Source organism: Salvia hispanica, chromosome 1 (genome assembly GCF_029641045.1).
Source record: "Salvia hispanica isolate PSC_SH4W2 chromosome 1, Shi_PSC_v1, whole genome shotgun sequence".
NCBI classification, from domain to species: domain Eukaryota; kingdom Viridiplantae; phylum Streptophyta; class Magnoliopsida; order Lamiales; family Lamiaceae; genus Salvia; species Salvia hispanica.
In genome coordinates this window covers 45,331,690-45,358,202 of record NC_142692.1, presented here as the reverse complement: position 1 = coordinate 45,358,202, position 26,513 = coordinate 45,331,690, and the positions used below count along the sequence as shown (strand labels likewise).

At 34.2% G+C, this 26,513-nt stretch overlaps 3 protein-coding genes across 4 annotated transcripts; all 3 read left to right on the top strand.

Annotated features, from left to right (window-relative positions):
• The first annotated feature begins 15,842 nt into the window (after positions 1–15,842).
• LOC125224128 (serine carboxypeptidase 1-like) lies at positions 15,843–18,044 on the top strand. The gene is made up of 7 exons (XM_089057864.1): positions 15,843–16,437; positions 16,519–16,626; positions 16,689–16,960; positions 17,029–17,268; positions 17,355–17,476; positions 17,588–17,677; positions 17,792–18,044. Exons 1-7 carry the CDS (start codon positions 16,071–16,073, stop codon positions 18,042–18,044), a joined length of 1,452 nt encoding a protein of 483 aa, XP_088913990.1. The 5' UTR covers positions 15,843–16,070.
• Positions 18,045–18,464: 420 nt separating this feature from the next.
• On the top strand, positions 18,465–19,418 carry LOC125220561 (serine carboxypeptidase 1-like). The gene is made up of 4 exons (XM_048122722.2): positions 18,465–18,657; positions 18,757–18,858; positions 18,942–19,207; positions 19,287–19,418. The coding sequence occupies exons 1-4, from the start codon at positions 18,465–18,467 to the stop codon at positions 19,416–19,418; spliced, it is 693 nt and encodes a 230-aa protein (XP_047978679.2).
• Positions 19,419–21,225: 1,807 nt separating this feature from the next.
• On the top strand, positions 21,226–23,531 carry LOC125224129 (uncharacterized). 2 transcript variants are annotated; one of them, XM_089066250.1, is made up of 5 exons: positions 21,226–21,537; positions 21,692–22,090; positions 22,235–22,312; positions 22,899–23,020; positions 23,145–23,531. In XM_089066250.1, the coding sequence occupies exons 1-3, from the start codon at positions 21,361–21,363 to the stop codon at positions 22,289–22,291; spliced, it is 633 nt and encodes a 210-aa protein (XP_088922376.1). In that variant the 5' UTR covers positions 21,226–21,360; the 3' UTR covers positions 22,292–22,312; positions 22,899–23,020; positions 23,145–23,531. The 2 variants fall into 2 exon arrangements, with proteins under 2 accessions (XP_088922376.1, XP_047983443.2); XM_048127486.2 differs by having other exon boundaries at positions 22,899–23,024.
• Positions 23,532–26,513: the final 2,982 nt, after the last annotated feature.

Below are 26,513 nucleotides of genomic sequence, written 5' to 3'. Positions count from 1 at the left end.
CATTGTGTCAATCTCTGTAGGGGTTTTTAACATTTGAGATAGAGATAAACTATTGATTAATGACATAAAATAATATTTCCTTCCAATTTGATCAAATTTGTATATTCCAATATATATCGGTATGCGGAACGATTTTTTCTTTGCACAAATGAAAAGGAAAAGATGGATTAGCAATTTATGATATTGGAATAGGAATAGCCATTATAGCGTCTACAGTCTACAGTGTGAATTGGGAATATGAAAATGCATTGACAATAGAGAAAACTTTTTGGAATATGCATCATATGGACAATTCTTTGTGTGGAAAGATTAAAATTATAAATAATCACTTTAAATGTATATTGTTAAAATATATACTCTCTGTCCCTCTGTAGTTGAGTCATATTCCTTTTTGGGTTGTTCCACTGTAGCTGAGTCGTTTCCTCTTTTTTGGCAAAAAGCAACAACTTTTCTTCTATCTTACTTTACTCTCTCTTACTTTATTCTTTCTTCATCTCTCTACATTTATCATTTTCTACTTTATTATTCATTTATTTAACTTACTTAACACAACTTTTGTTAAATCTCGTGCCGAAAAGAAACGCCTCTACTACATAGGGAAGGATGGAATATCAATTATATCAACTAATATCTATATTATATCCCAAAATGATAAACCAAGAGCCAATGTAATCTATACATCCATATCTGTATTTATACATGCGTAAACGTTAAGTTATGAAAATTTTTGCATATGTATGCTAGCAAATGATTAAATGAAAAAAAATGTCTAAATTTTAAAGTTTAGGCTAAAAAAATGCTGACAACATTTTCGGTCTTTTTTCTAACATGCATATGTCGTACGAAATTGATTGGTAGTAGTTGAGACAACTATATAAGTCATCTAAAAAAGAATGAAATAAGGAAGATTTACTTAAGGAATGAAATCTACATTAATCATAGATAATATTATCGGATTAAAAAATTATGCTCCACTTACATATAAGATTATTATGAAATAATAATCTAAATAAATTTCTGACTCAACTTATTTTTAACACAAGTATACCCGCAAGTGTACGGGGCTAATGTATCAAATAGTAAGCAAAGAGTATCGTATCCACAGAGACAATGAGTGTCAACCTAATTACCACGAACCAACCTCAACTACTATCTAGATGAATCGGAATTTTGGTTTTTCTAAATCTATTTAAAAGCAAGGTAAAAACAATTTAAAACAACTAGAGAACTAAAAGCAAATAAGAAAACGGATGTAGATCAACGATGAGAAGGTAGAATCCTACGGGATCGATAACAACTATCCTATGCTCAACTAACTTCCTAACTATGCCAACAAAGGGTCTCAAGGGTTATTAAGCTATCACTAAGCATATAATTTGTAGATTGCTACCTAGAACCGAAGTCTCCTTCCTAGAACTAATGCAACAACTCCTAATAGCTCCTAAGATACTTAGCTTCATTCAAAGGCTCAAATCTCTCGATTATGTTGGCAAAGACGTCAATTTCTTCTCTTTCGAATTAAACTACTCACTTCTCAGTTCTTGTAGTAAAATCCACATGCATTTATAAGGTGATCAGTCAAATAAATGTATAAGCACAGAAGAAATCAAAATAACCACATGACCCAAGGCATAGAAAAAGGAAATCAATTAAACATAAGAATCATTGTATCTCCCCCGTAGAACTCTACGAAGGATTTAGCTACTCAGGTTCAACACAAAAGTCAAAGAAATATTCAAAAACATTGTTTGAACAAGAATAAAACTAAAAGATGAACTCCTAGAATTGGATTGGGCAGATTGGAGGCCTCGTCTTCAATCTTGCGATGAATACTCGTCCTCTGCTCGTTCTTCTCTTCTTTCTAGGTGAAAAAGTAGTATTTTTGGGGTAGGAGGCGTGTAAGTTGTGTTTGGAGGCGTTTCCTAGGCATATATATACCTAGGGTTGACTTTGGGCCCGAAATAAACTGTCCGACGAAGCAAGCGGGTCGCCAGGTTGGGTGTGCGTCGAAGCTGGCGAGTCGCCAGCTGCTTACGGCGTTTTTTTTCGTGTTTTGCTGGCGGGTCGCCAGGTTCGTTTGCATGCGAACCTGGCGGGTCGCCAGCTATGTCACTGCTCTGCGCAGTCTTGGTAAAACGGACATAACTTCTTCTACTGAACTCCGATTGAGACGTTTAAGATATCCACGCGAAGCTCTTTCGAAGACGAAGAGAATGGTATGCATTACATGCGAATCGGACTTCAAAATCTCCAGAAAAGCTGTCTCGAACATTGAGCAGCTGTACATCCACATATTTTGTACATTTTTCTACACATTCTTCACAAAATGGTCAAAATACCAACATAATAGAGAAGTAGCTATAACCATGTCTCAAAGTACACAATATATGATCAAAACCAAGTAAAACTACCCTCTAAAATCATGTAAAATCCAAGTGAATCAATATCATATCACAATATGGGCGAATATATGAGAGAATATTAGTAGCAAACATTTTCGTATCTTTATTGAGAGAATATTGGCAGCAAACATAAATGAAATTACAATCCAATTAATTTTCGTATCTTTATTGTGCAATTGAATTCGTAAAAACACACAATTTAACACAATTGAAAATCTATCATTTCTAAATAAACAATGCTTATAAACAAAATATCAATATCTAATGTCTAAAATATAAAAAAATAATACTATTTTTATAATACTCTTTTCATTTCCTCATAGTCGGGAAAATCTTTTTGGCACAATGTTTGAAAGGAATATTTAGTGTATTAAAAGAATATATTGCTCTCATTAATTTATTAGAATGATGCAATCGATTTACATTTCCTTATGTACTTGAAAAATTGAAATAAACCGAGCGACAATATTGTCATATCTTTTAATATTAGTAATGTTAGTTAGTGAAAATTTAGTGATAATGTAATATATATTCCCTAAAACTATAAAATAATATATTCCATATATACACCCGGCCTTTTCAATTCTAGAAATGAAATATATATCTTCTATTAATCTATTATATTTGATAGGTATTAATGTATATGTAATTTAGTAGTACCATCAAAACTAATTAATATGGTTAGACGTTAGACGACTACATGAAGTATAAATAGAGACAAAGCAATAGATAGAAAAGGTTTAAAAAAAGTAGTTGAATATAATTATTTTGGGTTCTTTTATATATATATGATGAAAAAAAAAATGGTCCATTGTACAAAATAAAAGTTCAATCAAAGTTAATAAAAAATTCTAAAATTTACATTAATTATATAGTTTCTTTAAGAACTTTTGCACAAAATCTAAACAAAGTAGTGATTCAAAATACTGTAAAGCCCCTTCAAACAAATTTGATTATGATATTATGTTTTTCTTAATTTTAATAATACATAGTCTATTAATTTAATTTAAATTGTTGTTAGATTATAATTATATAGAAATAAATAAATAAATAAAATAGAATAAAACCTTAAATTATATCCCATAAAACCTTAAAAGTTTAAAACTAATACACCTACATGACCATAATTAAAATTTTACGAAAACTAATACCTTCCATTTACTAAAACTATTATTCCTACACGGCTATAATTAAAATTTACTAAAACTAATACCTTCAATTTACTAAAACTAATACTCCTACACGGTCATAAATTAAAATTAAAATTATTTATTAATTCAAGTAGGTTTTAGTTAAGCCTTAATTATTTTTGGCCCAAAACATGTTAGCCTAGCCCAAATTCACTTTTAGGGCTGCATTATTCACTATATAATCCAACGGCATTTTTCAATTCCTCCTAGTGGCGCCTCTCTTTCTTAGTTAAATCTACCTCTTTCACGCCACAAATTTTACTCCAGATTTCTTGAATTTGTTTTGTTTGCTAAGAACATGGAATGCGTATGATGTGGAATAAAAAAATATGGAATGCGTTTGACGTGGAATTTTACTCCAGATTACAAAAAATTAAAGAATATGGAATGCGTATGATGTGGCTGATATAATTTGAAATTTCGTATAATGTAAATTATGATTGATTTAATGTAAATTATGGAAGGTGTATAATGTAAATCATGACTTATTTAATTTACAATGAATCAATTATAATACAAAATGCTGTATTTTTCTTTTATTAATTCGATCAAGCCCAAACGGTGAAAAGCTTAACTAAATATTGGAAACCATTTCTTTTTTATATAATTAGAAAGTTAAATTAAACAGAGTGACTATCTCGTCATATTTTTTAATGCTAGTAATATTAATTTTGTGTATAACTTTGTCATGTATAATTTAATTTGTCTCTATATTTAAAAGTTGATGTGATGTCTGTTTGATTGTAAGTTTTATCAGCTTTAAAATATTGTTATCTCCTGGTCAATTAATAATCATTGAAGTGTATTTAAATATTTTTTAAAAAAAATGAACACATCATAGTTATAGTGATAAGATGACTTTCCCTTATTTATGAAGAGTCTCTTTTAAAAGTTGTAGAATAGATTATTAGAATCTCTTTTAACCTGAAAAATTTATTTTCGATAAATGATTAATAAAATATTGTAAAAATCTATGTCATTTTAAAATTCATATTTTAAAAAAATCAAAAAAGGATAATTTTTTTTATACAATTACAAATTCATAGCAATTGTGATATTGTAAGAGTATTGCAAAATGATATTAATAAAATATAAGTAATTTATGTATAAACTTTGTATAAATTATAGATACAATGAATTTGAGTATCACTTACTATCTTTTCTCATAGTCAGGGAAAAAAACAATATTTTTTTAGATTGATATCCCTCATACTTGAATAGTCTATTTATATTTAATAAACTAAACAATTTTTTAATTAATAAAATAGAAAATAAAATAAGAAAGATAAAAGTGCATTAAAAATGAATATGATATGGTAATACTAACACAACAAATGGGTATAATTTGTCATTTTTAATATTATCAATTTTTGTTTAAGATTTTCTATAACGGTTGAATTCAAGCTTCAATTATAATTTTATTAAATTAGAAAAAATATGATCTATTAAACAATAATAAAAATATTAAGCAAATAAGTTAAATATCTAGAAACTATAAATAGTATGTTTAAAGTTTAGGGACTAAATATATGTGTAAACGACAAAACTTTAAGATGGTTCAAAGAATATTTAACTCAATTTACAGAGAGTTTAACCCAAAAAGTTTTATTACATCTCTCTTTAAATATTAATTAAATATAACTCTAAGATAAAAATTCACGTGAAAACTTATTAAATATAACCCAAAGAGATATAAATATATATAAACAAATTTTTGTGAAAACATATTAAAATATATATATATATATATATATATAACCCAATTTTATTAAATATTTATTAAATATAACCCAAAGATAAAAGTTCGTGTGAAAACTTATTAAATGTATATGTGAGAGAGCCAGAGAAGTCTCATTACATCTCTCTTTAAATTGGCATGAAATGAGATTTAAATATTTATTAAAAATAACCCAAAGATAAAAATTCAGCACATCTCTTTAAGATAAAAAATCGAATTATATTTTGTTATGCTTTCACTTTTTGTTAATTGTACTGGTGAAATATTTAATTGTTTGTGAAAACATGAAATGTATATATTAGTACCTATTAATATTATACTATATTAATTATTGATTGCTGATTTTTTTTTTTCAAATTTATTTACTTTACAAAAGTATAGGATTTTAACTTTATGTAACATATCAAATGTATTAATTATTGATAGCTGAATTTGACTTTAAATAATTGCATATATTAAGAAGATATATTTTTAACCTCGGTGTATATATAGATCTGTCCTTAAAGAAAATTTTATTTTCTATATAAGTATAAAAAATAAAACTTACTTTTAATACGACAGTCTATTCAATTAAACAAAATGGGAAGCAACTTGCACTCTTTGCACAATTCTCAATGTCTGGAAATGAAGGTTTTCAATCTTTTCAGTCTTTTCACATTTTATAAAATAAAATGAAACAAAATAAATTAGCAATGTAGACATCATTGGATGGATATGAATTTTGGGATATTCAAATCCCTTAAGAATCTCCTCTCTTTTTATAAGCAGTACAACTATAAATTTTGGTGGAAAATTGTTTGGAATAAAAATGATTAAAATAAAATCTGCCAAAAATAGATTAAGTAGGAAGAGAAAATAATATATAAAAAGAATAGTTAAATTGTGGAGTAATAGGAAATAGTATTACCAAATTTCCAATCCCTCGGATTCTTTTAATCTCACCTCCTCATCCTTGTTCTACTTTCTCTCTCTTGATATATATACATATATCATATTTGCATCTGTATAAAGTGTCAAGGGGTCATTAATATTGTCCACAAATGAAGTACATTGGAACTTGCAATTACAAATTATGACAGTATATTTATTGTTCTCAATTAATGAGGTTTAAAATCTATTGCTTCACAATAATAATAACTACTAAACTTAATCCTAATCTTTGCGCCACCTACTTCTAATTGTATCTCTCATTCTCTCTCTTCTTTGCAATATACTGTACGAAAGCAATGGTAAAGAAATAGACCTCTATTCTTAAAAATTAGAGAGAATACTCTTCCAATTTGCTATAGATGAAGTGTCACGACCGCATTTTGCTAAGGATAGCGAAAGCGGGTAAACCGCGACTAATGGGAGGGATTAAAGAAGCGGGGGAAAGAAAAGGGCTGGAACTTGAGAATTCGCACAAAGACCAAGTCAATTGACATCATGCCGAGTATTTCATTACATGGTCTTGATAACAAAATGAACGTCTCCTCAAAAAAAATCAGAGTTGATGGTGAGATTCTACAATTCTCACATTACAAAGACACAACGGAATAAGTCCTTTCTAAACGACTTCGTGTATGAAGACACGAACCGTTGGGAGATCAACTTGATTGTTTAACAACATCGACTCCGATCATCACTCCATCCTCCTGACGTTCAACCTGCATATTTATAAATACATGCAGGGCTGAGTACTTGGTGTACTCAGTGGACACGTGCCGAAAACAAAACATACATTATATAGTTGTCAAGCCATCACAGTAACACACGGGGGTTTTTCTTAAAAGGCCCGAGCTTACTAACTTCTTTTGTGAGCTAAAAGTTCGACTACAGACTAGGTTCTGTCATAAATCCTCACTCATCATCCATCATTCATCGTTCATCATTCATCATTCATCATTCATCATTCATCGTTCATCATTCATCATTCATCATTCATCATTCATCATTCATCGTTCATCGTTCATCATTCATCATTCATCATTCATTCCAGTCAAGTGTCGCTCCAACGGTCACCCATCATTCCATGACAATCCAATGACAATCATCAAAGCAAAACATTTATGGCATGACAACAATTTGAAAAGAATCATAGCTCCATTTTAAGAAAAGATGATTTTTCATAACTTCAAAAGCATTTGATTTATATCCACACTAGTGTGCTGGATAAAGAAAGCCCACCTGATATGCTTATGTCTCAACTCAATTACTCGCTTTGGCCTCACTCGCCCTCGAGCAATTTGTCCCTTGAAAATAAATAGCGTAGCTCGCTAATTAATACTTGAATTATTTCTCTTTAGAAAGAATGCATGCATCCTATTGGATAGCACCTATATCTCAGTCTCGGCTTATAGGATTGTTCTTAATCCTACCTCAGCTTCACTACTCTGCAGAGTTCATTTATTCTCTTTATTAACTTGGAGAAATTCTATTTTCTCTAAACAAATACTCGGCCCTTAATTACAAGAATAGGAATTCTTGGAAAGTCTCTTCTAAAATTCTTTTCTTCGGATTTTTCTTAAGGCTGCCCATGGCGTCGCCGGTCGGCCCTTCGCATCTCCAACTTTGACATTTTTCATCTTTGAAAATTTTAGAAATTATTCGGGGATTAATTAATCAAGCTCCAACTCGATTCTTACAATAATCTCATCCAAACCAAATAAATTTCCAGCCCAATGATTTAATCTCGACCCAACTGCTAATTAAAATTGGTCCATGCTCCACTCTCTTTTAATTCAACATGGCCTAACTCTATTTTATTTACTCACTTCTGGCCCAAATAAACAATTAAGTAGGAGCCCAAACCAATTAGTTAAAATCAGCATACTCCCTTCCCATCGTGACTTTTCCTTCCCCAAATGGCCAAGTCACATTCTTCAAATATTGAAATCCCTAAAGGAACATCGTCGTCTTCTCTCTTCTCGGCTTTCTCCGTCGCCGCTCGTCTCCGGCGATCGCAGCACCGTCGCCGGACACGGGTCCCTTTCCCCGTCGAGCTTTATTTCTATCGAACTCCCTCTTCTTCTGACAGAGACGGAAATCTCTCTCCACCTCTCGCCTTTTCCAATGATTTCACCGACGGGGAAGAAGGCGTAGCCTTTCCCTCCGCCGGTTCCTCTCTCTCACGCTCGGCGAGCTCACAGTACCGCCGCCGACGTCACTCGCCGTCCGCCGCTCCTCTGCGTCGCTGGCTCTCCGTCGACGCTGCCAACTCTCTGCGTCGAGCCTTCCGCCGAGCTCTCCTCCAGCAAGCAGCGCCGCTGCATGTTCTCTCTCTCTCATCGCTACTCCATCGATCTCTCCGGGAGGCAGTCCGCCCTTCGTTGAATGCCCTCCGCTTCACGCCCTCTGCCGAGCGCTTCCATCCTCTGTGAATCCGGCAGCAGAGAGGAGGCATCGCCTCTTTCTCCCTCTCTCAGCCGCGGCTTGCAGCTGCTCTGCAGAGCTCCTCGGAGTCCCGCCGACGAGATCTCCGTCGTCGCTCGACCATTGTCGGACAGCTTCTCGATCAGCCTAAAGCTAAGTTCTTTAACTTCCATTATCTAGTTAGTATCTTGAGTTCCTCTTTGAGCAGTAGCTTTGTGGTATTAAAGTTCTGATTTTTTTTCAATTGGGGCACTTAGCTTACTGTATTGAGTCTCTATTCTTACACATGCTTACTGTGGGAGATCTTGAGGTTTTTGCTATTGTTCCATACTTGGTTGTGAGAATCTTATGGAAATTCTAAGTTCTTGTGCTATCTACTTGTTGTTCTACATGATGCGAAGAGTGTTGGTGTTGAGGCTGTTGGGATTACCTTAACGTAGTTGAATCCTCCTCGGTGGTGGTTGTCCTTGCCGTCACCACTCGCTGCCCCTCACCCTCCTCCTTCGCTGCTCTGCTTATGGTGTTGTGTGGAATTGTGATGATGAAAGTGATGGTGGAGGAGGTGAGGGGAGATGGCTCCTATATAGTGCTAAGCTATTGGAATCTATGTTTGAGACTTGGAGGCAAAGGCTCCTATTTTGGGCTTGTTAGCTCTCTTACTTTCGAGCTTGATGATTGTGAGATTCTTGCCGTTTTGGTGATGGTGGTTGATCTTCTTGGCTGATTTCTCGGCCTTGATCGACGGGGAGATGAGAGTTTGTCTCATTTTCTACTTTTGGGCTTGTGTAGGAGCTCGCTCTCCAATGCCCCTTTGTCTCGACTCCCTTTTGATGTTAGAAGAGATGGTGACCAAGATTTTCTTACCTCATGCTCTATCTTGTAGCTCTTCTAGCTATATTACCCATTAAATGTTCCATCTCTTTATTTAGCTTGTGCTTCCCTCTCTCTTTACTTGTGTGTCACTTTCTAACCCTAATTTGGTGTAAACTTTGTAGGTACATGGAGGCATTCTTGGAGCTTGTGGAGGCCGAAAATCGAGAACGGTGGGAATGAGGGAAACACTTAGATTTAGTTGCTCTATTTGGCTAGTATCCGAATATTGTAGTTTGGCATCTTTGAAATGCTAAGTTGTAGCTTCCACTTTTGTATTTTCCACATGTAACTATTATGTAGCAAAATCTCACACCTCTCAATAAGATTGTATAGTCCTTTTCCCATTGTGTAGCCCTTTACCATTAATCTCTTCAATATATGTAAATCCTCTTCATAAAGTATTGTGCTAATTTATTCTCTTTTTCTTCTTCCAATAATTGTAGTTTACAAACTTAAATTTCTTGCACTTTAATTCCAATCGTCCTTTCGTCAATTTTTTTTTTTACTCTAAAACTAGCGCACGAAAATTCGGGATGTTACATGAAGTTTGCAGGATTTATTAGAGTTATATTTTTGAAACCATTGGTTAATAGGATATCTTTAAAAGCTGCTTTCCATCTTTCCAACCAGCAATTTATAGGGAGTAGATCCCCTACGCAAGATTTTATACATCAAATGATCCATCTATTTCTCTCTCTTCTTTTAATATCTTCTTTCTTTAATAGTTTTATACCTTATCTTCTTTCTATCAATCTTTGTTTCTATATTATAAAATAATTAAAAAATATTGTATAATATTAAAATATTAGTTATAGTGTTCATTCTTGAGAATATTTAAAATATTAACTATTCAAATCATTAAATAAATATTTGATGAAACACAGTCATCTATTTCTCTCCCTTCTTTTAATATTTTCATTCTTTGTTTTCATACTATACTACTATAACATACTGAAAAATGTTGTAAATCTGAGAATATTAATTAATTATAGTTATCATTGTTGAAATAGAAAAAATAGCTCAAAATATGCTGTCCCTAACTATTTTATATGCTTTTTGATGATTTAAATTATCATATTTGCACCTGCTCAAAAAATATTGATTGTTAGAAACCTTTTTTTAAATTTATTTACTTTTATAGGATTTTAACTTATGTAACCTGTTAAAGGCATTAATTATTAATGGCTGAATTTGACTTTAAAGAATTGAATCTGATGTAACTTACTTTAAATACTACAATCTACTCATTAAAAAAAATGGGAAGCAACTTGCACTATTTGCACAATCCTCAATGTAGAAATGAAGGTTTTCAATCTTTTCAGTCATTTCACCTTTTACAAAGTAAAATGAAACAAAATAAATTTGTAAGGTGGAAATCATTTGATGAATTAGAATTTTGGGATATTTAAATCCCTCAAAAATCTCATCTCTTTTTATAAGTAGTACAACTGTAAATTTTGGTGGAAATATTTTTTGAATAAGAAAGATATAAAATAAAATATGCCAAAAATAAATTAAGTAGGAAGAGGAAATAATATATCAAAAGCATAGTTAAATTGTGGAGTAATACGAAATAGTACTAAATTTCCAACCCCTCTGACCCCCTCTTATTATTTTAATCTCACCTCCTCATCCTTGTTCTACTTTCTCTCTCTCGAGATATATATGAGCATACATATATAATATTAGCATGTCAAGTTGGTCATCAATATTGTCCACCAATGAAATACATTGGAACTTGCAATTACAAATTATGACAATATATATATTTTGGCTTCAACTAAGAATGGGTACCATTGCTCTCAATTAATGAGGTTTAAAATCTATTGCTTCACAATAATCATATAACTACTAAACTTAATCCCAACTCTTTGCACCACCTATTTCTAATTGTATCTCTCATTCTCTCTCTCTTCCTTGCAATATACTGTACGAAACCAATAGTGAAGAAATAGAGACTTCTATTTTATGGCTTAAAGTATATTAAAATAAAAGAAAATATATTATATTAAAATAAAAGAAAGAAATGACATTGATTTATTGATCTATAAAAATATATACTCCATTTACATAGAGTATTGTTCAATAAAACAAAAAAAATGACATTGTAGATGTTTATTTTAGATAAGTTGATTTATTGACCTGTAAAAAAATTGTACTCCATTTAATAGTATTTGAAATTATTTGATTAGAATATATTTAATGGACTTATGAGAATTAATACATATAAATAGAGAAATAAAACTCAAAACCCATTTTACAGTTGAAAACTAAGATATTTAATCTTTTATAATTATATAGTACTCTATTATATTGATACGACAAACTCATATTTTATGCAAAATGAAATGCATTCCATTCTATTTTCTGTGCAATTATTGCTCCACAATGTCTATACATTTATTGCCTATTAATCAAAACAATGGAAGAGAAAAACCTCTTCATTTTTTCTCTTCCCTTTCTTATCTTTGGACTAATCATCTTACACAAAATATATTAAAAAAAAGAAGAAGAAATCCATCTAACACTCAAACGTACAAAATGATAAAAAAAATATTACTACTAAAAAGAAAAAAAAGTGCATCTGACACTCAAATGTACAAAATGAGTACAAAATGATAAATAATATTACTACTCCCTCGGAAAGTACTCTCTCTCCTCTCTCCTTTCACCCCTCTCTATTTCTCACTCCTTTCATCTCTATATCCCTCCTTTTTCAGCTATTTAGTTTCACTTCCTATGTATAAATGGTTGGACAGATCCGGCAAGCCACGACCTATACTAATTTCGTTAGTGTCTTCATCTGTTCTTGTATTTTTCCTTTACTGGATCTGTACTTCTCTTATCATTCTCTAATTTACTCCTCTTTTGATATTCAATGCTTGTTAATATCTGCAAAAAAACCCAGAAGATGTTGTGAGATATTAGATTTAATAGGACAAACAATGGTGAGTATTAATAGAAGGTAATGCTGTTGTGGTTTAAAGAGTTAACCTATGTAAAAAAAATGTTAGATAATATTCACGTACCTTAAATATCTGCAAAATATAAATGGTCAAAAACTCAAGATAAGCTGCAAAGTATTAAAATAAAAAAAATATAAAGACGAAGAAAGATATGAAAGTAAACATAGAGAGAGAGAAGAGCCTATAATTTATGTAAAAAAGAAAAATGTTAGATAATATTCACATACCTTAAATATCTGCAAAATATAAATGGTCAAGATAAGCAATAAAATATTAAAATAAAAAAAAATATAAAGATGAAGAAAGATATGAAAGTAAATCGTAGAGAGAGAGAGAAGAACCTGTAATTTGTGAATGTGTGTTGTTGCAACTAATATTTATAGAGCAACTTTCTAAATAATCTTGGGTTTTAAATTTCAAATTTCAAATTTTTTTTGTTCTAGAATGAACAGATTTCCCCCCTTTTTTAGCTCCAAAAAAACCCTCCATTTTGGAGGGGGGAAAACCCACATTATTTTTGGGAGGTAAAACCCACGTTTTCTTTTGGAGGCAAAACCTACTTTTTATTTGGGTGGGAAAACCTTATTATGCTATGTGTTTCATATGCATACAAAATGTATTTATATATATAGATGATGTGATGTTTAATCAGCTTTACAATTAAAAATGATGCTATTATCTGATGGTTTTAATGCATGAAGGTGGTGTGGTCATTTTAACTATTGGTCAAAGCATGGAAGTGTGAGTTGGCGCCTACCACGTGCAAAATTCCCCTCAAATCGAAAATTTGAAAACAGGGGGGGAATTTCCTTTGATTTTCCCCCCAAAAAAACCGAGCTTTTAATGGTAGTATAGATTAATTATTTTCATGCACTAAAAATATTATTTATATATGGTCCTAAGAACCGAAAAACTCAATTAAATTCGGCATTTGAAATTGTCGTCAACATTATCGTGTGACAGGCTGACGGCTCAGCTCCAAGCCGAAGGGTTGGAATTTACTCTCATATTCTGTCAATCATCCATTGCAAGTGAGAAGCATTGTACCACTTATATATTTTTACTATCAATTTCAATTAGAGAACTTGTTCTTTCCATATGATGTTAAGTTCATAAGTTGCATGATTTGCACAAAACCAATGTTTCACGCTGAGATTTCAACTTTCTTAGTCATTTTCGGCAAATTTTATGGACCAAGTTGGGTAATAAGCTATGTTTGTGATAGGATAAACCTTCGATCGGCCTGATCGACGTCCGTAGATCGGCAATCGATAAATATCTGTCGCGAGCAGCGAGTGCCCGTCTCGCCCGTCAAGCAAGACGATTTCCTCGCTTTGGAGAAGTTAATAAACGATAAAATAATATTGATATTTTTGATTGATTTCAAATGATTACAATGACTTCTATTTGTAATGCTAATAAATAACTTAATGAATAAAAAAAACAAAGATACGGAAAAGATCTTTTATTTTAATTTTCTTAGTCATTTTCGGCAAATTTTGTGGACAAGTTGGGTAATAAGCTAAAATTTAGTAGTTCATACAATCCCCAAAAGTCGATTGTTAAATGAGAGATTTCGGAAAAAGGGGTTCAATTCGTAGGCCTTTCGAAGTTTGACATTCAATTTGCTGACCTTTCGGAATATGGGATCGTGGCGTGCGAATTTTTTGAAACAAGGAATTTTTGAATTTTTATCTATTTTCACTTCTTTTTCCTTATAATTTCTCATAAAATATTTACGAATTGACCAAATTGTCCACTACTAATATTTTCACCACAATTTTAATAATTTTACTCACTTAATTCTGCAAATCACCGCCGCCCTCATCTTCATCCTCTTCCCTTCGCCACCCTAGGCTACCCTCCGCCACTTAACTCATATTAAAATTGACTGATTAATTCTGCAAATCACCGCAGACCAAAATTTTGATAATTTCATTCCTATCAACACCAGAATTCACTCATCAAATCAATTTCAGTTCATTCTTATCAAACAAAACAACAGAATGGAAGCAAAAATCAGACAGAGAAGGCTGACAAGAATCCCCAATCAAGATCCATCTCTTCCCCGAAAATCAATAATCACTCTGTTCGACGCCCCCAATTTTCCTCCTCAAAACCCAAAGCTCGAACCTGCATTCCAGATCCAATTCCTGTTCTCGAAGTATCTCACACGGACTGTGGGCGTTGATGGAAGCAGAGTTACACATGGTGGAATCGGATTCTCTTGGGGCTGTGGCGACGACAGATGAAAATGAAGATGAAGGTGATAACACTAAGTATCAATTGTAATTGAAGAAGAAGAGAACTTCAGGTATTATGGTTCTCCAAAGCAATTGGAATAATCTGGTGAATAGAACAGATTGATCCATGGGGATACAGTGGTGGGATACGGATACCGCAACAATCATGGTCAGTTTCGTAGTGGAGGCGGCGAAGAGGAGGAAGAGGAAGATGAGGGAAGATGAGGCGGCGGTGATTTGCAGAATTAAGTGAGTAAAATTATTAAAATTGTGGTGAAAACATTAGTAGTGGACAATTTGGTCAATTCGTAAATTTTATGAGAAATTATAAGAAAAAAGAAGTGAAAATAGATAAAAATTCAAAAATCCCTCGTTTCGAAAAATTCGCACGCTACGATCCCATATTCCAAAAGGTCAGCAAATTTAATGTCAAATTTCGAAAGACCTGCGAATTGAATCCCTTTTTCCGAAATCTCTCATTGTTAAATAGAGGTAGTTAATAGAAGTTTGTGTTCATTGTTAAAAGCTTGATTAAGAAAAATATACGAAAATGGAAATCATGACTTCCACATGCTGATTTCGACTTCAATTTAAAAATGAGCAGTGCATTTCATATACTCAAACCTTATGTTAGACCCCTCCAGACAATGTTTCTACCTCTATAACTAGATATTACACAAAAAATACATGCGCATTGATTTAGTGTAAAATTAATGAAATTGTATGTCTCATCATGGACATAAAATATATAAACTCATTTAAATTTATTTATAAACTTTATTGCAATTTTTGACTCGAAAGTGATCCTGAAATTTAACTGGTTACATTAACCAACACCAAAATTAAATCTTAAGCAAGTCTTCGCCAAATGTTACTAATGTTTATGTATAAATTATAGGAATTGGTCGAAATTCTGCTATCAATCTAAACGAGTAAACCAAAACCTACACCTTCGCCGGCTCAACTTCTTTAACTAGTACTTTCAATATTCTGTTATCAATCAATTGCAGTATTTGTAAGTGATTCATTTATGGTGAAAATGTGAATTATATTTGAAGAACGCTTAATGACTAAAATCTTGTCGTTTAATAAACAGAACCAAATGAAAAAGACAATAACTATGAGCTGAGCTTGTAGAAACGAACTATGCAGATGCCACTTGCCGGCGCATCTCATTATTTTTCTGGCCGGAATAGTCTTCTTCAATTCGCCCAAACTCCACTTGAATCTATCCTGTTATATAAGTGTCACACACATATTCATCAGTCATCACCAAACAAACTGTCTTTCCTTTGAAAAAAGTAGAAATGAAAGGTGGAGTAATCATCTTTCTCATTTCTGTTGTGTGCCTCTTCTTTGCCTCTGTGCAATGCTACGGTGGCAAGAACCGCGATCCTCTGAGGGAGCTGCTGAGAGGCCACATGAAGAAGAGGTCAGAAACATATGCAGTAGTCGAGGAGGCTTCGACTGACTACTCACCGGTCTACATGGCGCCTCAAGACGGCCTAAAAGAGGCCGACAAGATCATGGGATTGCCGGGCCAGCCGGAGGTGAGCTTCCTTCAGTATTCTGGATACGTCACTGTTGATCCCACCGCTGGACGCGCTCTTTTCTATTGGCTCACCGAGGCTGAGGACCCCTCCACCAAGCCACTTGTGTTGTGGCTAAGTGGAGGTTCGTTTTACTCTTACCTCATTTTGTTTTTTTAAGTTAATGATGAGGCGGATGTTTGAAATATCTACATGACTTGAACAGCACCAGGGTGTTCCTCGATAGGATATGGTGCGATGACAGAGCTTGGGCCGTTCCGTGTGAATGCAGACGGGAAGACTTTGTGGTGCAATGACAAGGCTTGGAATACTGGTGAGGCCTAATTTGGAAATATTGTTGAAAGTTAGTTGTTGAAATTGTTTGGTGTATTGTAGTGGCTAATGTCCTGTTTTTGGAGTCTCCTGCTGGCGTTGGATTTTCCTACTCGAACACGACGTCGGACTATGTAACAGGAGACACCAAAACTGCAGCGGATTCCTATACTTTCTTGGTGAACTGGTTGGAGAGGTTCCCAGAATACAAAACTCGTGATTTCTACATAGCCGGAGAGAGCTACGCCGGTCACTACGTCCCCCAGCTTGCTCAGTTGATCCTCAAAAACAACAAAATGCCAAACCAAACTGTCATTAATTTGGAAGGAATTGCAGTGAGTTTCTACATAAGCTGTATGTTGCAAAACAAACTCTTGTCTTTCTAATTTTTTATTGTTTTCAGATTGGGAATGCATACATCGATTATCTAGACGTGCTGCGTGGCTCCATCGACTTCTACTGGTCACACGCTCTCATTTCTGATGAGAGTCGCGATGAAATCGCTAAATACTGCAACTTCTCATCTCCTATATTATCAGACCAATGCAAGCAAGTTTTGGAGCAAACATATGGTGAATCAGGAAATATATACACTTTTGACATCTACGCGCCTCTTTGTGGTTCGAACTCTACTGCTCCATCGGTATGGAGTAGTTTCTAAGCCTGAACTTTCTAAGTTTTCCAATTTATAACCTCAACCTTGAGAAGTTATCTTTACTTTGAAAACAGCTGTCTACATTTGATCCATGCTCGGATGACTATGTTTTCACGTACCTAAACAAGCCTGAAGTACAGCAAGCACTTCACGTGAACATTACTGGAGCTCTCCCCGGGCCATGGACATCTTGCAGGTACTGCGATCTAACGGCTGAAAATGAATCAATGACAAAAATAATGTAGTTCAATGACTGATTATAGTAGTAGAGTACTACTTATTAGTGAGCTGCTTTGTCTTAATGTAGTGATCTCATAGACTGGACTGATTCACCTTACTCAGTTTTACCTGTCATCAAGGAGCTCATGGCTAACGGCATTAACGTCTGGATCTACAGGTAACTCACTGTATTTGTCGTTTGCAACGACAAACAAAAATGATAGTAATCCAAACTAGTAGTACAAGAGAAAAATCTCACTTACTAAACAAGAATTGTTTACAACAATCACAGTGGCGACACAAATGGAGTGGTGGCGGTGACAACAACAACCAGGTACTCGATGGCCAAACTAGGGGCCCCTATTAAGACTCCGTGGTACCCATGGTACTACCAAGGGGAGGTTGGAGGATACGCGGTGGGATATGAGAATGTGACATTTATGACTATAAGAGGAGCAGGGCATTTCGTCCCGAGCTATCAGCCTGGGAGAGCGATCACCTTTTTCTCATCCTTCTTGGAAGGGAAGCTGCCTCCCAGCAGCTAAACACGCAACGATTTCAAAGACTTGTTCTAATTAGCCATTTCTATCAATACAAATTATGATTGACCCTTGCATCACAAAATTGGTAGTCATTATCACTTGGTGTAATGCATTTTCATGAATGTTGAAGGACTTGACTTCTGTCGTTTAATAAACTGATGCAAATGAAGATAAAAAAAACTAAGCTGGTATAAAACAAACTAGGCAGCTGCTGCCGGCGCCTTTCATCATTTATCTTGGTGGCCTTTAGCCCAAGACAATTGAAACAGATAAAACATTTTACAATGTTTGTATCGTCTCAATCAATCTTCTTCAATCTGCCAAAATCTACTTGCTATATATATAAGTCTGACAAACATGTGTGCATATTCCTCACTAAACAAAGCTTCTTTCTCTTTCCATAAATTAGAAATGAAAACCACAATGGTCATCTTTCTCATTTCTGTAGTGTGCTTCTTTTCCTCCGCGCAATCTAGAGTTGGCCAGACACAAGTGAGCCTCCCTCAGTATTCTGGATACGTCACTGTGGATCCTAGCGCTGGACGCGCTCTTTTCTATTGGTTCACCGAGGCTGACGAATCATCCACCCAGCCACTTATGCTGTGGCTCAGTAGAGGTTCGTTAATTTCTGATTTTGCATACACGCAAACTAAAAATCCACCTTTTTCGATTTTCTAGATTTCACACGGTTGTCAATTGCTCTCAACTAAAACAGGACCAAAGCGTTCCTCGATAGAAAATGGCGCAATGTCAGGGCTTGAGCCGGTGACCGAAGACAGCAAGACGGTGTGGTACAATAAAAAGGCTCGGACTACCGGTGAGGCCTAAAAAAGAAATATTGCTAAAAAAGGTAGTACTACTTGTAATATTTCAAAGATAAACTTACAGTTGCGGAAACAGTATTGTGTTTTGTTGAGGCAAATGTCCTGTTTTTGGAGACTACTGCTGGCAACACGACGTCGGACGAAGACTCAGACCCCCAAAGCGTAGAGGATTCCTACATTTTCTTGATGATGTGGTTGGAGAGGTTCCCGGAATACAAAAGCCGAGATTTCTACATCGCGGGAGAGGGCCACAGCATCCACCATGTGCCGCAGCTTGCTCAGTTGATCCTAAAAAACAACAACATGGAAGATGCAAGTGTCATTAATTTGAAAGGAATTTCAGTAAGTTAGTGCAAAACAAATTCTTATGTTTCAAACATTTTGTCTGCTTGATGGATGATGAATACATTTTGTTTTGCAGTTTGCGAATGCATACGTTGATATTCCCTGCATGATGTCACCGACGCGTAGCAGGGAAGAAGGCAATCTCTGCGGGTGCATCGATCGTCAATCATGTTCTCTACCTTCTTCACCTTTTCGGAAATGGAAGTAATTAACCCCTCACTTGTTGAATTAATTCACCTCATCCAAAGCCTCCAGCCTTTCGTTGCTGCTATTCAATCCATGGAGAAGTATGTATCAGAGAATTTGGAACAACATAATCAGTTTATATAAATCATTGTATTTGGATTCGATTTGATTATGAGTTATTTGCTTGGAATTTTCTACGAATCATTGTGAGTAATTTTGGAGTGTCATATAGTAGTAATAAATTTTAATTTGATGCACAAAATTAAACATTTTTAACGTGTATTCTTGGCTGAAAACAGAAATTAAAATTAAAATATTTTTTTAAAATAAAAACACAGCAAGTGTCTACAACATTTCACCATAAATACCATGAAAAAACATAACGAACTTCTACAACATTCATCACAAATACCATGAAACTACATAACACGACCGGTTGAACAATTTTCTCGACCACACCCTGGTTCATCTTTCCCGCTTACATCCTCTTGAATTCAATTGTCAGGACAAATATGACGATTCGCCCACTTTCTAATTTCCCACATACCATCACACTTGTCTAGTATGACTGAAATTTCCCAACAACATGCCCCCGCTTGTTCGGCATCGCTGACGGCACCTTTGCTTCTCACTCCTAACGGATATTTGCATACTGCATGCCATCTTGTTGAGCTGCTGCCAGTGACCTTATATTGTCGTACAATGTTCAAATGCCACAAAGTTATAGCGGTCTTAATTTGCAACTTGCTATCAAATTTAGTTCTCAACCCAATACGAGTCGGATTGTTCTCATCCCAGTACATATTGTTTCTTGCTCCATTCCCTTAAAAGTTAGGTACTTCATAAGAACCAACTTGACATGGTAATGAGCGAAAAAATGGTAACTTCGTATGGACGTCTTGTGGAAGTGGTTGCTCAACTCGCACGACGGGTTTACATACTATCTCATCAGTAGAAGAAACATTACCAACAAATTCTTCGTTACAATTAGTGTTTGCCACATACGGTGCCGACGACAATCATCACGATTCTTTGTTTCACGATTAATACTGTCACTAACATCATCACGAACATCTACAACATCTACTTTATTCTTCATTCCAACATCACCAGTATCTGCAACATCTGTTCGCTCATTCATACCACTATCAAAACTCGTAAGTTCAACCCCCGCAGATGTCTCAATACCATGATCAACAGTTGGTGGGATTTCTGCAATTCTCACTGGTGTATACTCAACAAATAATTCTAGATGACGAGTAGAATTTTGAGCCTCGTTAAACATATACATCACACTTTCATCACTATGAATCCCCGTACATATATAACTAAATCCCGAACAAAAAACTAGAGGATGTCTCCATGATATGTCAATCGTATATTGATGCATACCTATTTTCAATTTATCACATATCAAAGCAACCAATCCTGGATATGAAACACACGAATTCAATATTATGGCATCTCTCGCACGGGGTGGGTCATAACCAACACCCAAACCTTTTAGTCGAACTATTCTACCACCCCAATACAAACTCACAAATATTTGCATAATTTCTGCATCAAAGAATATCAATAAGAATAATAATTAGACACAAATTTTCAAATAAACCCTAATATAAACAAAATAGGGAAAAACCACATAATGTAAAACATTTTTATACAATACACATAGAAACATCAACAATATTATCAAAGAACACAACTTACCGATTAAACGCCGAGTAGTTGCCGGAAGCCAAAAATTGCCAAGAACAGCAGCTGGAAATCGAAATGGAGAAGGGTTTTCGCGTATTGATGATGCCTCTGCCCAGTGGAATATATTTAAGATAAAAAAGCAAGACGCATTACGCTTGTGCGTTTCTGTAAAAAACATCGGTAACTCAATTTCTGTGCAATTTTACATCAATCATACCTTAAATCTACAGAAATTTTGCTCTGAAGATTTACTGAGTAATTTTGAGATGAGCGTGTACGGCGGCGATAGCTGGGCGCGGGAGGCACAACACCGGAAGCGAAAAGTCGACGATTTGATGATCGAACGCATCGATTCATCTATTTATAAGAAACTTTCCAGCGGCAAGTTTGCCTGTCTCGTTTGCCCTACCAATCCCGTTCTCGACTCCCCCACAATGCTCTCGGTCAGATTCCTCACAACCCTAATTGAGTTTTTAATGTATCAATCCAAAGAGGAAAATCCCCAGATTATTAGCTTTTGTTTTTTTATAATTTGATATTTGAAAATCAAAACGATTTTGCGAATGATTGTATTCTGATGCATAATTTTGCGTTCAGACGCATGTGAGCGGCTCACAGCATCAAGCTGCCGAGCTGAGGCGTAAAAGCAGAGAATTGGCTAAGCAAGAAGAAGTTAAGAAACGATTAGCGTTGTCGGGCCTTGTTAGTGCTAAAGCTCCTGCAATCAAGCAGTTGAAATCAACCAGCAAACCCTTGATTGAGCAAGCTCGAAAGGCTGTATTCGACGCAATTTCTGGCAGTGTTGCCATACCAGAGGTGATGCCCACAGTTGCTAATTTGGGGAGGCCGTTTGTTGGAGATAATGGCAGCAATGCTGATGGAGTTGTTAGAGAGGTTCAGCCATTGAATTATCGACTACGCCAAGAGAGGGAACTCAAGTTCACAGCTGCTGGATGGATACGCGATTGCCACGGTAGATGGTTCAAGGATGAAAATGTTAGTAATTTGGCTGGAGCTTGTTATTTGAATGTTTGGGTTTACATTTCACTTTGTGGTTTTATATAGTTTTCACATGTGAGGTTTGGCAAAGAGAATCGCGCATATTGTAGCCTATTTGATGATGCATCATTTTTTCCACAGGTTGAATTTGATTCTGATGAAGAAGACCCAAACATTGTCTTAAACGAGAGCACTTGATTTAAGAAATATCATTATCAGGTTTGGGGAATTCTGCTTCTTTTTACATGATTGTAAGCTCAAAAAGTGTTCTTTCGAACCAGTAAGATTCATTTTTTCAATCGTTATTGATAATTTAGAATGTGGGGACTGGCATCGAAAGTTTCTCAAGTGCTGCAGTTAGAGCGATAAATGGCTTGCATTTGATTGGCGTGAATTCCAGACTAGTTTTTGGATAGGATAGATTCAAATGTATGTGGAGTATGATTTATGTTGTGCGAGAGCCATGATAATTTTCCTCACGTTCTTGGTTATATGTTCCTGAATCAGTTGGTCATCTTTGAAAACCATGCTGATTTCCTATCTTATGAGCTTGCAATAATATGAAGTATTCGTCTAAGCTCCAATATTATAAGAAAATGAATGCTTTCTGGAAAAAAGTAATTGCAATTTAACACTTCTCACAACTAAAATACTATGTTTGTCATTTCAATTGGTTATTTGATTTTAGGTAAGAACTCGTATAGCTTAAAATGGGCTTCAAGTGCTCCTGATAATGGTCTCTTTTGTTAATTTCCAATGTGACCTTCTGTCTTTACGAACAACTGAGGCTTGTTATCTCTTGCAGAGTCTAGTTCTAGTATACGAAAGATGCAAGGATTCAGCCTGAGAACCTCTTACAATGCCGTTGCTCCTTTTACCTCACCACAATGTTGCGCCCTTCGTATCTACTATCTACACACCCATCCAGTACGTATGTTTTTTCCTGTGTCGTCAAAATCAGTGCACATTATCCACTGTATAGCATCATCTATAGAGTTATACCTAATTGCATTCGTTCAGAAGGATAAATAATTTGCTATCTGTTGTGTAGGCGTTTTTCCATCACGCACGTCCATCATCGTATCATGACTAACTTTGTCGTGAATTCGTGATGAGGGACATCGAGTTGTTGCTGGCAGTCCTCTATCTTAACATTGAGTTTGGTGTCATCTATCTCTGGAGCTAATGATGTAGTTTGAGGGATTCGTATCATCAACTAATATGCTGAGAAAGATGTGTTGAATTTAAGTTTGTGGTGCAAGTGAGAATTGGGAGGGGTATTTAATTCGTTGATTTATACTTTTTGTCCAAAGAGGGGAGACTAGGATTGAAGGTGAAGTCGATTGTTTCATCGCTTTCACAATTTTTTTTATTTCTTCTTTGATGCTGACTTAGACAATTTTATGCTATAGATTCCTAGTGTAATGTTTAGACGTTATTCTCGGCTTGGCCCCACCAGTGTCAAAATCCTGGCTCCGTCCCCCACCAAACATAAATTAGGCAGCTTTGAGAATGCTTTAGTTGCAATCCACACTCAAGTTATTGTTGGGAACTATAATGGTTTCAACGGAATTAGAAAAGGAAGATTAATTCAGGCGTGGTTATAAATTATACTCCTTCCGTCTCCAAAGAATAGGCACCTTGGGTTCGGCACGAATTTTATTGCAAAATTGGTAAAGTAAGAGAGTGACAGAGAGAAAAAGTAATTAAAGTATTTTTAGTGGGGAATAGGTCCCACCTTATTAGAGAGAAAAGTTTTCAAAATTGTAAAGTAGATATTATTGTGAGACGGACTAAAAAGAAAAGAGTGCATATTGTTGAGGGACAGAGGGAGGAGTAATCAACATTAACGCATAAAATAATGCATTTAAAGAAAGGTTTGAAAGACAAAAAAAAATCAATAATATTTATGAAACTATTGTCGCATTTAGAAATAAAATAAATTATCTGCAGGTAGATTAACTTAATTACATACTGGTAGGATATTCTATATCTTGATTTGTGTAGTAATCTATTTTTTAGTATTAATTTGAAAACAATTTGTATGCCTGAGTATTTGTCAAATATGCTAATATTAAATGTGTAAATATATATAGTATGTAATTTTAATTTAAAAATTTGGTTCTTTGTTCCAAAAAAAAAAAAAAACAATTCTTTTGATTTATTTTCTTATTGTTTATATTATGGATAGATGAAAAAAAAGAAAGACTTTGGTGTTGTGATGATTAGTCGTCAAGATAATCTTACTCCTATTAAATAGTACTTCCTCCATCCCTGAAAAATTGTCACATTTTTCCATTTCTGTTTGTCCAACAAAATTTATCACATTTCACTTTTTACTATTTTTGGTAGTATACCTCATATTACACTAAGAGTGTCCACAGTGGGTGAGCCACGGCGTCTATTGCAAGCAGCGGATGATTCGCGGCGGTCGCGCGGTGGTTCCTCGGCAGCCTATTGTGAGCCGCCGAGACCGCCGCGGCGGTCAAAACGTTATTTTTTTACATTTCTTAAAACTCGTGTCAGGTCAAAGTGTGACAAAATTTATGTGACGGATGGAGTAATAGTTATGATAAAGCTCTATTATTTTCCTGAGATTTCCTACTTAGGCTCCGGCTCGTCAAGATATAATTTTATTAGGCTCTGGCTCGTCAAGATATAAAATTATTTTGCTGCAATAATTTTATTAAGTTATTATTCTTTATCTTTATTATAGAGTCTTGTGTGATACTACCATTTATCTTACGGATCAAAATTGTGTGAGAATGGTCCATATTTGGATTCGAATCAAATAACAACATCACTTCTAATTAGATGGAATATGAATTTAGGTATAGGTCATTATTCCCCTCATCGTAAATGGTCACCCACAAAATAAAAATAGTGTACACATATATTCATATATTCTACTAATCTATTTAATTTTCTTAATTCGCACGTGTTGTACAATGAGAGCCATACCATATAAGGAGTAATCATTTATTATTATAATAAAAAAAACCAATATTGTTTGTAATAAATTGAGAAAAAAGGCTTAATTAATTGGGGTTCTTTACAGTTTGCTTTACTTTAAAGCATGTTCAAGACAATATTCAATATATGTAATAATAATAGTATCTAATTTACAGATAGTATGTTGTATATATACATATGAATTAGAGAAGTAGTGTATGTGGCTGTTTGGTTTATATCCACATGGTGATTGTGGATTAGGTATATCGCATTTGTCATTTTCGAAAATTTTGATTTACTTGTCCTTCTCTTTAATATGGTTTGTCTGCCCACGTTTTTACTTTAGCGTATATCATTTTACAAATTAATTGAAGATTTTTAAGTGAATAAAAAGTACTACTATTTTATAAAATTAAATAGGAGTACTAGTTAATCAAAGTATACCAAAGGATAAATACAAATTAAAAAGAGACAGAAGGTGGTTGGGCAAAATTTTTGGTTAGAAATAAAAAATGAATAGCCCGAAACGAGTGGACCAGCTCAAAATCCTACATTTGTTTGTTCTCTTTCTATATGTTCTTTAAATGTGTTCATTTTGGTCATTTTAGTGTTTTTTGTCAAAAGTTTTTAATTCCACTTTTAGAAACTAATTCACTACTAATCTCTAACACTTGAATCTAATTATATCAACTTGTTTATATAGAAATCAAGCATGACCAGCAAAATTATCTAGCATTTACAATTAAATATACGATGCATGGCTACAACAAATTTTGCCGTAGATTTTATTTTTTCCTTTCATATAAACACTTAAACCTAAGATTTATTAAAATTCGTGTTAAAAAAGTGTGAGCACACCTAGAAACAAAAATTAAAAATAATCATTTATGTTTTAACGTATTAAGTTATCAAAAAAATACTAGCTAGGACGGTGGACTAGCCAAAACCGAGCAAGTTAGGGTTAGGTCCAAAAATATTTTAGCATAAATTCAAAAGTCTGATTCATCCGGACTGAATATACATGAACGTGAGTAAATGAGCTCAATTTACACCCCTTAGATGAATGAGAAAATGTTGTATGAATTCTAGTACCAAATTATATATAGACTACTCTTCGTTCCTCCATCGTTAAATATTCTTATTTGCCAGAAAAAATGTCCATCAACTATTAAATATCACAATTTGACATATACGGAGTACTATAATTTCAAATTATTCACAATACATTCAAACAATTTCTTAAATTTGTGGCGAAATCAAATGATGAACAATGAAAGTATATTTATGTCAAAAATGACATTCAACAAGATGAATTTTGACCGGGAAAATATAGAAGACACTCGTTTGTGCAATTCGATATTTATAGCTAGTTAGTAATGTCTAAATCTAATTGTTAGAGATTAGATCTAATTGCTGACACCTTTGGCGATTTTCTGACATGAGTCCATTTGGATATTTACTAGAAATT

What these genes read in the sequence shown, in the direction of transcription:
- LOC125224128 (XM_089057864.1), top strand. Translation starts at nt 16,071, where the DNA reads ATGAAAGGTGGAGTAATCATCTTTCTCATTTCTGTTGTGTGCCTCTTC. An exon ending in TGTGTTGTGGCTAAGTGGAG is followed by an intron (nt 16,438 to 16,518) that starts GTTCGTTTTACT and finishes TGACTTGAACAG; the next exon opens with CACCAGGGTGTTCCTCGATA. An exon ending in TTAATTTGGAAGGAATTGCA is followed by an intron (nt 16,961 to 17,028) that starts GTGAGTTTCTAC and finishes TATTGTTTTCAG; the next exon opens with ATTGGGAATGCATACATCGA.
- LOC125220561 (XM_048122722.2), top strand. Translation starts at nt 18,465, where the DNA reads ATGGTCATCTTTCTCATTTCTGTAGTGTGCTTCTTTTCCTCCGCGCAA. An exon ending in TATGCTGTGGCTCAGTAGAG is followed by an intron (nt 18,658 to 18,756) that starts GTTCGTTAATTT and finishes CAACTAAAACAG; the next exon opens with GACCAAAGCGTTCCTCGATA. An exon ending in TTAATTTGAAAGGAATTTCA is followed by an intron (nt 19,208 to 19,286) that starts GTAAGTTAGTGC and finishes TTTGTTTTGCAG; the next exon opens with TTTGCGAATGCATACGTTGA.
- LOC125224129 (XM_089066250.1), top strand. Translation starts at nt 21,361, where the DNA reads ATGAGCGTGTACGGCGGCGATAGCTGGGCGCGGGAGGCACAACACCGG. An exon ending in ACTCCCCCACAATGCTCTCG is followed by an intron (nt 21,538 to 21,691) that starts GTCAGATTCCTC and finishes TTTTGCGTTCAG; the next exon opens with ACGCATGTGAGCGGCTCACA. An exon ending in GATGGTTCAAGGATGAAAAT is followed by an intron (nt 22,091 to 22,234) that starts GTTAGTAATTTG and finishes TTTTTTCCACAG; the next exon opens with GTTGAATTTGATTCTGATGA.